At 45.9% G+C, this 12,275-nt stretch overlaps 1 protein-coding gene across 2 annotated transcripts in view; it reads right to left on the bottom strand.

Annotated features, from left to right (window-relative positions):
* The window catches only part of MDGA2 (MAM domain containing glycosylphosphatidylinositol anchor 2), a 204,532-nt gene that overhangs the window by 114,204 nt on the left and 78,053 nt on the right, over nucleotides 1-12,275 (bottom strand). Inside the window, exon 3 of one of the 2 annotated variants that reach the window (XM_058026932.1) lies at nucleotides 8,590-8,764. In XM_058026932.1, the coding sequence (XP_057882915.1) occupies nucleotides 8,590-8,764 (175 nt within the window). The remainder of the gene's footprint in view (nucleotides 1-8,589; nucleotides 8,765-12,275) is intronic. The other variant, XM_058026933.1, reaches the window with a different exon arrangement.

Below are 12,275 nucleotides of genomic sequence, written 5' to 3'. Positions count from 1 at the left end.
GGCAGTGCTTGAAAAGGGTTGAGAGTGCTCAGAAATTCTGGTTTCTCCTCATGAGGTTGAAAGTAAAAAGGAGAAAATCAACTTGCTGCAAATTTTAGGGTCGAACTCCTGAGTTGTGATGGAGAACAGAACGTTTCCCACATGAATTCCCAGGTTATCCCTATTAAAGCACATTCCTGGATGGCAAACAAGGAGCCACAAGCTCCATCACCGAGTCCAGGGATGCTCTTCCAATCTCTGACCCTTGGATGAGGGTGAATCCTTGGATAAAAGAGCTGAGAGGTCCAAATCTGTGCTCAGCTTCATTTTCATGGAGTTACTCAAGACAAGGCAGAGGAAATCCCTTAATACCTGGAAGCAGGACTGAAACCATGTCCATTCCTGGCTGCAAGAGAGCTCTTGCCAGGGAAAAATTCCTTCTCGTCCAACCCATCTCTGTGAGAAAAATTCCTGAGCGCCCTTCCAGCTCCAGACGTGGATAAACTGGGACAATGCAGAGAAGGCCCCCAAGGTGAGTGGAAGCCATCCAGATCCTGAGGGTTTGGCCAACCTGGAGATGGTTGGATGAAGGGAAAATCCAATTCCTGCCTTTAAAAACCAATCAGGGACTCCTTGGGAAGATGAAGACAAAGGAGAAGCTGGGATGAAGAGCAGATGGAATTTCTGTCTTCAGCTTGCTTCCAGAAAGTTCTAGAGAAGACGAAAAACTCTTGGAAGTGCAGAGGAAAGAACCATGAGGTCCAGGTTGCACCAAGAGAAATTTCTCCTGGATATAGGGAAAACAAATTCCCTGTGCAATTGGCCATGTGTCCAGAAGCCATGGGATACTTGGAGGCATCCAAAGCTTGGCTGGACAGAGACCTGAGGAATCTGACCTTGAAGGTGGCCCTGGTTTGAGCAGGGGCTTGGGACAAGAGGTCATTTTAGGTAAGTGATTCCAAATCACCCCATGATTCCAGGAGCTGTGACGTCATCACCAGCTTGTCCAATCTCCTCTCTTGGAACAGGTCCATGCTGGATCATGGAAACAGGGAATAGTTTCTGTTGGAAGGGATCTTAAATCCCAACCCATTCCTGCCCCTTCCATGGGCAGGGACACCTCCCACTATCCCAGATGGCTCCAAGCCCCAGTGCCCAGCCTGGCCTTGGGCACTGCCAGGGATCCAGGGGCAGCCACAGCTGCTCTGGCAATTCCAGCCCAGCCAGCAATTCCCAATTCCCAATCTCCCATCCATCCCTGCCCTCTGGCACTGGGAGCCATTCCCTGGCTCCTGTCCCTCCATCCCTTGTCCCCAGTCCCTCTCCAGCTAATCCCTTCCAAGCAAGCACTGAACTATGGCAAGGGATGGATTTTGACAGGAATATCAGGAAACCTCCAAGAAATCCAAGTTGGGAATGGAACTGCAGCAAAGCCTCTGCCAAAGCATTTCATAATGGTCAATTAATGGAAAATTCCCACTGCAGAACCTGATGGAATTTTTTTTTCCAACAGCAGTGCTGGAAAGATCCGGACAGCTGCAGCAAAGCCAAAGCAGAAGCACTACCAGGAGAGTGAAGTATGCTCCCAATTTTTGGGAGATTTCCCTGAACATTCCCAGTGTTGGGAATGTGTGACTGGGTGGTTACATAAGGCTTGGCTTCGCTCAGGCCATGTGAGGGCTGGAAAAGAGAAAAAGCAGGGAAAATATGGTGTTGGGACGAAGGATTCTGCAGGGATATTGCAGGGAAACTCCAAAATTCCCTGCCATTAGCCAGGTAGTTTAAAATCACCTGATCCCGGTGCTCATGGAAGTTCTCCAGAATTCCAGCTTCAATTCTGATTGAATCAGCACTAATTGCTTTTCAATTTTCTAAACAGAATTTAAAACCCCTCTTTTTAACGCTGGGGGTGGCTGGGGGTGGTGATTCCTTCCCAGCATCATGGGAATATCCAGGGGCTTAGAAAGCAGGGAGAGAAGGGAAGAGCTTGGAACAGTCACCCAGAGAAGCCCCTAGATCCCTGGCAGTGCCCAAGGCCAGGCTGGAGGAGACTTGGAGCAGCCTGGGACAGTGGAAGTGTCCCTGCCATGGCAGGGGTGGGACGGGATGGGATGGGATGGGATGGGATGGGATGGGATGGGATTTAAGGTCCCTTCCATCCCAAACCATTCCAGACATTATAATTTCAAATACCACGCGAAAACAAACCTATAAAGATTTAACATTGGGAAACTCCACAAGATGAATCTCTTCACTGTTTTACAAGAAAAGGAAAAAGTATCCCAAAATATTCTGTTTGGGTTGAAGAAATTATGAGGAGTCACCAGATGAATCAATCTTTAAATCAAGCTGAAGTCATGGGTGCTGCTATGCAGTTAAAGTCTCTTAATCAACCTGAAAATAATTAGGGAAAGATGTTTCCCACAGAGGTTTGTGCCACCATCATGTTCAATTTCTCAGTCTTTAAACTCTGAATTGAACCAAGCACTCCCCAAAACCCAGATGGGCCAGGCACAGCAAACACCGGATTGGAAGAATTCCCCTCGCACACCCCTGAGCTCTTGAACAAATGGAAAACTCAACCTAAGCTGATCAAAACGGGGCTAATCCAAACTCCCTGGGAATTGCATCATCGTGCCGGAGTGGAGGTGCACAGAAGTGTGGCAGACGCTGTTCAAATCCTCCTTGTGCGGAATTCCAAAAGCTGCCTGGGAGAGGGAAACAGGGATCACGATCCCCTCCTGCCCTGAGCTCCGGGAGCGTCACGAAGAGGAGCGGCTTGGCAGGATCCAGGCTGGATTTGCTGGATCATCTCCTCCCAGCTGCTGGGCCTGCAGTTTGCTGATTTCATTTGTTAATTAGCTGCCTTTGTCTTCAGATGTTGGGAGCAGGCGGGATAAGAATAAAACACATCTGGGGAAGGGATGGGAGCGGCTTCATCCCGGCGGGCAGAGCGGAGACAGCGGTGACGCATCGCTGAGCTGGAGCTGTTCAGCTCCTGAGTTATCCCCAAATGTGAAAGCCCTGCTGTTTCCATGTTATTTTCCCTCTGGGAGTTATTCAGCTCCTCAACTATCCTTAAATGTGGAAGTCCTCTGTTTTCCAAGCTCTTTTCCCCACTTGAATCACTGAGGTTGGAAAAGAATTTAGGATCATTGAGTCCAGGCTGTGCCCAATGCCCATCTTGTCCCCAGCCCAGAGCTCTCAGTGCCACCTCCAGGGGACGCCTCCAGGGATGGGCACTGCAAACCTCCCTCCCAGCTGTGCCAGGGCTGGGGAACCCTTTCCATGAAGGAATTTTCCCAGTATCTAACCTGGGCCTCCCTGGGTGACACTTGAGGTCATTTCCTCTGATCCTGGAGGTTTTTACATAAAAAATGGGAACCCAACCTCTGCCAGCTGTGCCCTCCTGGCAGGAGCTGTGCAGAGCCACAAGGGCCCCTGAGCCTCCTTTGCTCCAGGCTGAGCCCCTGCCCAGCTCCTCAGGGATTCTGCAGCCCCTGCCCAGCTCCTCAGGGATTCTGCAGCCCCTGCCCAGCTCCTCAGGGATTCTGCAGCCCCTGCCCAGCTCCTCAGGGTTTCTCCATTCCCTTCCCAGCTCTCTCAGCCTCTTCTGGTACTCCAGACCCTTCCCAGCTCCCTCAGATGCTCCTCATAAGAATTATTCTCAAAAATTCACAGAATTCCAGAATGGTTTAGGTTAGAAGGAAGGAACGTAAAGCCCATCCAGCGCCACCCCTGGCATGGGCAGGGACTCCTTCTGCTATGCCAGGGTGGTCCAAATTCGATCCAACCTGGCCTGGAACACTTCCAGGGATGAAGCAGTCACGGTTTCTCCATCAAGGCAGCTTTGAAATGCTTTGTGTGGGATATAAACCTCAAAAATCCAATTGATTTCTCTATTTCTTGCATCCTACAGAAAGGAAAACGAGCTCTCCCGCTCTCCAACCCTTCACGTGTCCAGTGTGGACACACACCAGCTCTAACCAAGCTGGAAGGACGGGAATCAAGTTATTCCCAGCTCCCTGTGAGCTATTTTCCCCTCTCCAAGCCTTTCAAAGAGATTTATTCTGCATCTGCAGTGCTGCATGTGCAGAACAGCCCCGGCACTGAGAACAAGCAGCATTTCCAGCTGCTGGAAGGAAGCAAATGTTCCCTCCCTGTTCCCACGATGGAGAGCGTGACCCTGGGAGCCCCCTGAGGAGCTGCCATCGATTTCCAATGGAATTTCGGGAGGATCAGAGCCCTGCCAGGAGCCTGTTAACACACTCCAACACAAAAGGACAAAGCAAATGACTTCAGTGTCAACAATCCCCACACAGCTCCAGCCTCTGATGCTTTCCCGAGGGTTCAGGCTACAACAGAATTCCAAAAGGAAAAACATAATGAGCTCTTGGGGATGGGATTTTCTGGAGAAAATGTTTTCTCCCCTCTTTTAATGAGGTTATAAATACACCTGGTTGGAACTATGAGCACGGCCTGGTGACACCAGGGGGATGGCACGGCAGGGAGCAGCACTCCAGGAGGGTTTCCCTGCTCCAAGGACACCAAACAAAACCAATTCCCATCGTTTCTGAGGCTGGATGAGCACTGGAATCACCAGGGAGCAGGCAGAACAAACAACAACATCCAGGACAATGCTCGACCTCCACAGGGATGGGAAGAGCCCTGAGGAGAAGGATTGGGAATGTTGGGGGATCCGAGGCTGGACGTGACCTGGAATTGTGCCCTGGGCTGATCCCTCACCATGGGATTCTGCCCCTCTGCCCTGCTCAGGTGAGAGTCCACCTGCAGAGCTGCTCCAAGCCTGGATCCAACAGCAGGAGGATGTGGAGATGCTGGAGAGATCCAGAGGAACCCACGGAGCTGCTCCAAGGGCTGGAGCTGCTCTGGAGCCAGGCTGGGAGAGCTGGGAATGTTCCCCTGGAGAGGAGAAGGCTCCAGGGAGAGCTCAGAGCCCCTGGCAGGGCCTGAAGGGGCTCCAGGAGAGCTGCAGAGGGACTGGGGACAAGGGATGGAGGGACAGGAGCCAGGGAATGGCTCCCAGTGCCAGAGGGCAGGGATGGATGGGAGATTGGGAACTGGGAATTCCTGGCTGGGCTGGGATTGCCAGAGCAGCTGTGGCTGCCCCTGGATCCCTGGCAGTGCCCAAGGCCAGGCTGGACATTGGGGCACCCTGGGACAGTGGGAGGTGTCCCTGCCATGGCAGGGGTGGCACTGGCTGGGATTTAAGTCTCATTCCAACCCAAACCGTTCCATGATTTTTTGGGCATATGCACAGATGGAAAAGGATCAGTGGATTTTCCAATCATTGGATTTTCCCAGTCAATGGATTCTCCCAGTCAATGGACTCTCCCCATCACCAGGAGTCAGAAACTCCCACAGAACGAGGCACATCCAGGAATTCTCAGCACTGGGGAATGGCCTGAAACTGCCCCAGGCATGGCCTGAAACATTGGAAAAGTCTGGAATAATGGGAATTTCTGGGATTACTGTGCAGGAAGGATTTCATTTACTCCCACACTCAGAATCAGTGATTCGAGTACAGGATCTTAACCTGGTCTTGTGTTTTTAAGCAACATTAAATAATTAAAGGGCAACAAAAATGTATTAATTAAAGGGCAAGTAAAAATAATTAATTAAAAGGCAAAGGAAAGTCCAACAGGAAACTCTTCCACACTAGAAAATTAGCTCAGGATCTGAGTTTGCTTGACAAGATGTTGCAAGCACAAAACATTGAATTTCTCCAAAGAGAACATTTAATAATTATAATTTTGAATAAAATTTTAAAAATAAAAAAATTAAAGCAAAATTTTAAAAATAAAAAATAAGTTTAAATTTTTTAAATATTAAATAATTTTATTTAAGAGTAAATTTAAAATGAAAATAAAATTAATGATAAAGAAATTATATGTATTATATATAGATTATTATTGGCTGTAAGAACCACATGAGGAAAATCAGTACAGAAGAGCTCTTTTGGCTCCAGGGAATATAAATATAAGAAATAAAAATAGCTGGAAATGGAAGGAAACCCAGTTCAGTTTGGGGAAGAACCAGACTGATTTTTTTTTTTAGAAAATGAAGCAGCTGAACAGAAAAACTTGGGCAGAGAGAGGATTCCTCAAACCTCCATGATCAGATGGTTTTTAGGGAAAAAAAGTCTTTAAATTGATTTTTAATAGAGCAGCAAAGGAAAAATCAACTCTAAAAGTAGTCAGAGCTGTGAGATAAAAGAGGTCAAACTAAACCTGTGGTGTGGTCAATTCCAAGATGAAATTCCGTGGAAAAATGCAATCAGAGCTGATTAAAAAATTCCAGATGATTATCATTAAATCAAGCACACTCGAATCAAGACATGGAGTCATTGAAAGCATTTTTAATCCCTCTTCCCTCAGGCTGTTCCAGAGTTCACTTTGGATCCCCACTGTGCTGGAAAATCCAGCTGGACCAGGAGCACCCACCAGAAATATGTGGAATAAACAAGATTGAATCCCACTCTGACACTGCAGGGACTGAGGTTTTCTAACAGTAATTTTGGGTGATTAATTCCCTCTGTACCTGCATCATTTTTCCATAAACAAAGCAGGAAAAATGGATTTCCCAAGCCAGGAAAAACAGGCGTTGATGCCAAAGGCCACCTGACGTGCTCGACGTGGAATAATTGTTACAAATTGGGAGTATTAACATCTTAAGTCAGTAATTATTGGTTTCATAATCCCAAACCTAATTAATGCTCGTTCCTCCACTTCTTAAATGACAGAAACTTAATTTTGTGGAATTAATGAACAACAAACTGGGTTAGGAAAGTCTGGTTTTAGAGCACATCCATCTCTACTTAGAGAAATTTTTTCCAGAGGCTCCATAAAAGGTTTAAATAAATCCCTGTTAAAAGAGAAATTCGGAATTAATTGAGTGTAAATAATGAGGAGGGGCTCCTGGTGAGACCCCACTGCTGTCTCCATGCCCTATTCTGGATTTTAAATGGTCTAAAAGGGAAATAAATATATTTGAATAGAGAAAAAAATAGTTGATTATTTCTTCATTTGTAATAAACAAGGGAGTGCAGAGCGGGTGGTGGAGATGATCCAAGGGTTTCAGCACTTATCCTATGATGAAAGCTTGGGAGAATTTGGATTATTCGCAGGGAGAAGGCTCCAGGCAGAGCTCAGAGCCCCTGGCAGGGCCTGAAGGGGCTCCAGGAGAGCTGCAGAGGGACTGGGGACAAGGGAATGGCTCCCAGTGCCAGAGGGCAGGGATGGGTGGGAGATTGGGAATTGGGAATTCCTGGCTGGGCTGGAATTGCCAGAGCAGCTGTGGCTGCCCCTGGATCCCTGGCAGTGCCCAAGGCCAGGCTGGGCACTGGGGCACCCTGGGACAGTGGGAGGTGTCCCTGCCCATGGAAGGGTCTGGAATGGGTGGGATTTAAGGTCCCTTCCAACCCAAACCATTCTGGGATTCTAGGAGTGAACCCAAAGCAAATTTCACAGTCTGGAGTCCAGAGGAGGCTCCAGGATGATCCAAGGGCGGGAGCAGCTCTGCTGGCAGGGCTGGGAATGTTCACCTGGAGAAGAGAAGGCTCTGAGGAGACCCTAGAGCCCCTTCCAGAGCCTAAAGCAATCCAAATCCTTTGTATTCCTCACCAAAATCCCAATCTTTCCAATTTTTTCCTGCAACCCAATCCTTCACATTTTCACTGAAATTCAAATATTTATTATTTTTCACCACAATCCAAACCCTTCACATTTTTCCCTGCAATCCAAATCCTTCACATTTTTTCCTTGCAATCCACATCCTTCAGACTTTTCCCTGCAACCCACATCCTTTACATTTTCACTGTAACCCCAGCCCTTCACATTCTTCACCACAATCCCAATCCTTCACATCCTTCACTACAATCCCAATCCTTCACATTTTCACTCCAATCCAAATCCATCACATTTTTCACTCCAATCCAAATCCATCACATTTTTCATTCCAATCCCAACCTTTCACATTTCCCTTGCAATCCCAATCCTTCACATTTTTCACCACAATCCCAACCTTCATATTTTCACTCCAATCCAAATCCCTCACGTTTTTTTCCTGCCATCCCAATCCCTCACAGTTTTCCCTGCAATTCCAGTCTTTCACATCCCTCACCACAATCCAAAACATCCACGTTTTCCCTGCAATCCCAACCCTTCACATTTTTCACTACAATTCCAATCCTTCACATTTTTCACTCCAATCCCAATCCTTCTCATCCTTCACCACAATTCCAGTCCTTCACACTTTTCACTCCAATCCAATCCTTCATGTTTTCCTTGCAGTCCAAATCCATCACATTTTTCACCACAATCCCAATCCTTCACATTTTTTCCTGCCATCCAAATCCTTCACACTTCCCTTGCAATCCCAGTCCTTCACATCCCTCACCACAATCCCAAACTCTCACATTTTTCCCTGCAATCCCAACCCTCCACGTTCTTCCGACCACAAAAACTCCACGAACCCACGGCATCCACCATTAAAATTGGGATTCCCGAGGAGCTGAGTGTTTCTTGGGAACAACAGATATTTTGAGGCATTCCTAAAGGAGCAAAGGCAGAATTCCAAGGATTTACTCACAGTACACGTCCACTCGGATGGATTTGATGGCCGGGGAGCCCAGGCCGTTCTCAGCCTTGCAGTAGTAGCGGCCTCCCTGGTGTCTCTGGATGTTGGAAATCCTCAGGGTTTCGTTGAAGACACTGGAATCTTGGAATCTGTCAGAGGCACTTCCTGCTGTTTTGGTCCACCTGATCTGAGCAAGCACCAAAAATCAGGATTACCTTTAGGTCTGGAAAATGGGCACAGTCTTAAAGTCAGCACCAAAATCCAGAATTACTTCAGGTCTGGAAAATGGGCACAGTCTAAACCTCAGCATCGAAATCCAGGATAACTTTAGGTCTTGAAAATGGGCACAGTCTAAAACTCGGCTCCAAAACCTGGAATAACTTTAGGTCTGGAAAATGGGCAGAGTCTAAACCTCAGCACCAAAACCCAGGATTACCTTTAGGTCTGGAAAATGGGCGGAGTCTAAAATTCAGCACCAAACCACAAGATTTGTGTGAATGGTACCAGGATTTCACCTTGGATGATTCAAGGAAATTCCCAAGAAACTCAACAGTTCATGGAACAAACACTTCATCCAAGAGTCCCTGAGGAGCTGCATTTCATGGGATCATGAAATGGTTTGGGTTGGAGGAGTTTAAAGATCCTGTTCCAGGCCCTGCCATGGCAGGGACACCTCCCACTATCCCAGGTTGCTCCAAGCCTTGAACATTCCCAGGGATTTCTGATCCATGGGATTTGGGGCTGCCTGTGCTGGCTCTGGGAGGAGAAATGAATTCATATTTCCTTTTTTACTTTTTTTCTGACGGTTTTCTTATTTTTGTAATCACAAAATCACAGAATGGTTTGGGTGGGAAGGGACCTTAAATCTGATCCAATTCCAACCTGGGAACGCCTTCCACCGTGCCAGGGTGCTCCAAGCCCCCGCCGCTCTCCAGGAGAGCTGGAGAGGAACTGGGGACGAGGGATGGAGGGACAGGTCACAGGGAATGGATTTAAGCTGGAAAAGGGGAGATTCAGGTTGAATATTGGGAATTAGGAATTCCTGGCTGGGAGGGTGAGGAGGGGCTGGGCTGGAATTTCCAGAGCAGCTGTGGCTGCCCCAGGATGCCTGGAAGTGTCCAAGGCCAGGCTGGACGTTGGGGCACCCTGGGACAGTGGGAGGTGGAATGGGATAGGGGCTGCAATGGGATGAGATTTAAGGTCCCTTCCCAACCCAAACCATTCCGGGATTCTGTGATTCCCTGATCAAAGGGAATGTTCTCCCACTTCCAGAGGATAAATTGCCTTTATGGGCCAACCCGTGCCCTTGGGATTGCACATCCCAACTCTTCCTTTTTCCCAGGGAAACACAATTTTTCCTGATCCAAGGAAAAGCCAGCAGTGACAGGAGCTGTGAACAGGCAGGACATGAGCACCCAGATTCCGTGCCAAGGATCCCAAGGAAATTGCTCTTTTCCAGCTCAGTTGTTGTAACACATTGCAAAAAGGAGATTTCCTTTTATTTTCCAGCAGAGGAAAATGATGGAAAATTATGGAAAAAATCAGCAGCAAACCCACAAACCTACAACTCCTATGGAAAAGTTTCAGGGTTTTATTCACTTTATTCCCAAAAATTCCAGAGTAATCCTGAAACTGGAATCTGGGGATCCCTCCGAAAATAAATAAAATCATTTAAATAAAATCAACTTAAAAAATCCATTCCTTCATATTTGAATTCAGATTTTACACATTGGCATCCAAACTCTGGAAAATCAGGCAGATATCCAAAATCCCAAAAAATTGGGATTCAGCTTTGGAATTGCAGAGGAAACTTTCCTTACATTTCAAGGCTGAAAGTCCAAATATTACTGGAAAAAATAAAGGTATTTTAAGGAATTGCTAAATAATTTAAAAGGATTTTAGTGAGTGGATCCTGAGGAAAACAATATTTAATTCTTAGGTAAATCAGTAAAACTTCAGGTAAAAAATAGTTAAAAATAATAAAGTGATAAAATTCCTTTATCCTGCTCAGTTTGATCAGTCTTTTTTTAATGGAAGAGCAGGATTTAGGGAAGTACCCACAAATTCTTTCCCAAAAAACCTTGGAATAACCTGGCCAATGATTAATTGCAGCAATTAATCTTTGATTAATTTGGATTACTTTGATTCCAATGTTTTTCCTTATGACTTTCAGAAGTTTCCCTGCTTCCAAAAAATTACAACTTTAATCCTGAGTAATCCATAAACATTTTTTCTATCAATATCCCACTGAAGAATGATGGATTTTCCATCCTGCATGGCTGGAAAATGCCTTTTTCAGCATTAACTGGGAGCTGTGGTCAGGAATTTCACTGAGGGATTTTTGGGATTATTTGAATCTTCCTGGTGGAGAATTCTGGACTGACACCTACCTAAATTACCCCAGGAATTTGAGGAAATTATCTGAACAGCTCCGAATTTTGGATATTTTTTAAAATTCTCCTTGTTTTTGGTTTTTTTTTTTTTATTCTGCAAATTTAATTAATATTTTTAAATTCACCTTCATACTAAAGATTAATAAATAATAAATAATTTAAGGGCTGAAATAAGCAGAAAAAGCTCCATTGGAATTCCTAATGATTCCTTTCTATGGAGGCTTTCCAATGCTACAATTCCATGTCACACCCCTGGAATCACAAACACATCCTCATAATTTCAATGCCTGGGAATCCCCTGGAATTCTTTACAGGCAAATAAATACAACACATTTTGTCATTTTGAGCTTCTAAACCAGCACAACATCAAGCCTGGGGAAGAGAACTCCATAAAATCCAAATCCAGACTCTTATTTCCCTTGTGGACCTGTCTAAATATTATTTTATTTTTTTTTCCAGGGATAGAAGAAGTTGCTGTTGGTGCCATCCAGGTTCAGGAATTGATCAAATCCTCACATGTTTGAGGAAAAAAAATAAAAGCTGGGATTTAATTAAACCCACAGGATTTAGGAGCTGTTCCACAAGATAGAGCTGACAACCAGGAAGGATGGGCACTGGGAGGGCTGGAAAGAAAGGAATTGGATCCAAGGGTGAGGCAATTCCAGGAATCCTGGGCAGGAGTTACCACCCAGGAGCCAAAATACTAGGGAGACAGTATAACTGGGAAAGGGCCCTCTCTGAGAGGTAGATGATGAAGACGTAGAATACCAAGGAAAGGTCTGAAAGAAACCTCCAGAACTCATTAAAATAACAAAAATTACTTCAGGACAGTGAGGGATAAGCTCAGCAATGGCACAGTATCCCAGGAAAAATAAGGGAATAACCATCAACAGATTTAAAACATCCAGAGGGGAGCAGAAATCGATCATGGATCAATTTCCAATATAAAAGGCAAAGTTAAGGAAGTAACAAAATGGATCAGGAATCACTTCCTGTTTGCTCAGCCCCAAATGTTCATGTAAAACTTCTTCATCCCATTCTGTTCCATCAAATCAGAGTCAGCACTTCCAAAGGATATTTCTGGGAATGCTGGAAGTTTCAGGATGGACCCAGGGACTGGAAATCTCCTCTTCAGCACCAGGATCAGCTCCATTAAACCATTCCCAGGTTCAGCATTTCCACCACCCAACTGCCACCAATGCACTGCCCTCAGTGTCCAAAGGTGCAAATCCCAATTTCTCCCTAAAACTCATTGAGCATTCCAAGTTTTCCCAGGAATTTGTCTCTCTGAACAACCTCTTAGGT

This window comes from Melospiza georgiana, chromosome 6 (assembly GCF_028018845.1).
Source record: "Melospiza georgiana isolate bMelGeo1 chromosome 6, bMelGeo1.pri, whole genome shotgun sequence".
In the NCBI taxonomy this organism is placed as follows: Eukaryota; Metazoa; Chordata; class Aves; order Passeriformes; family Passerellidae; genus Melospiza; species Melospiza georgiana.
This window is presented reverse-complemented; position numbering and strand designations above follow the sequence as displayed.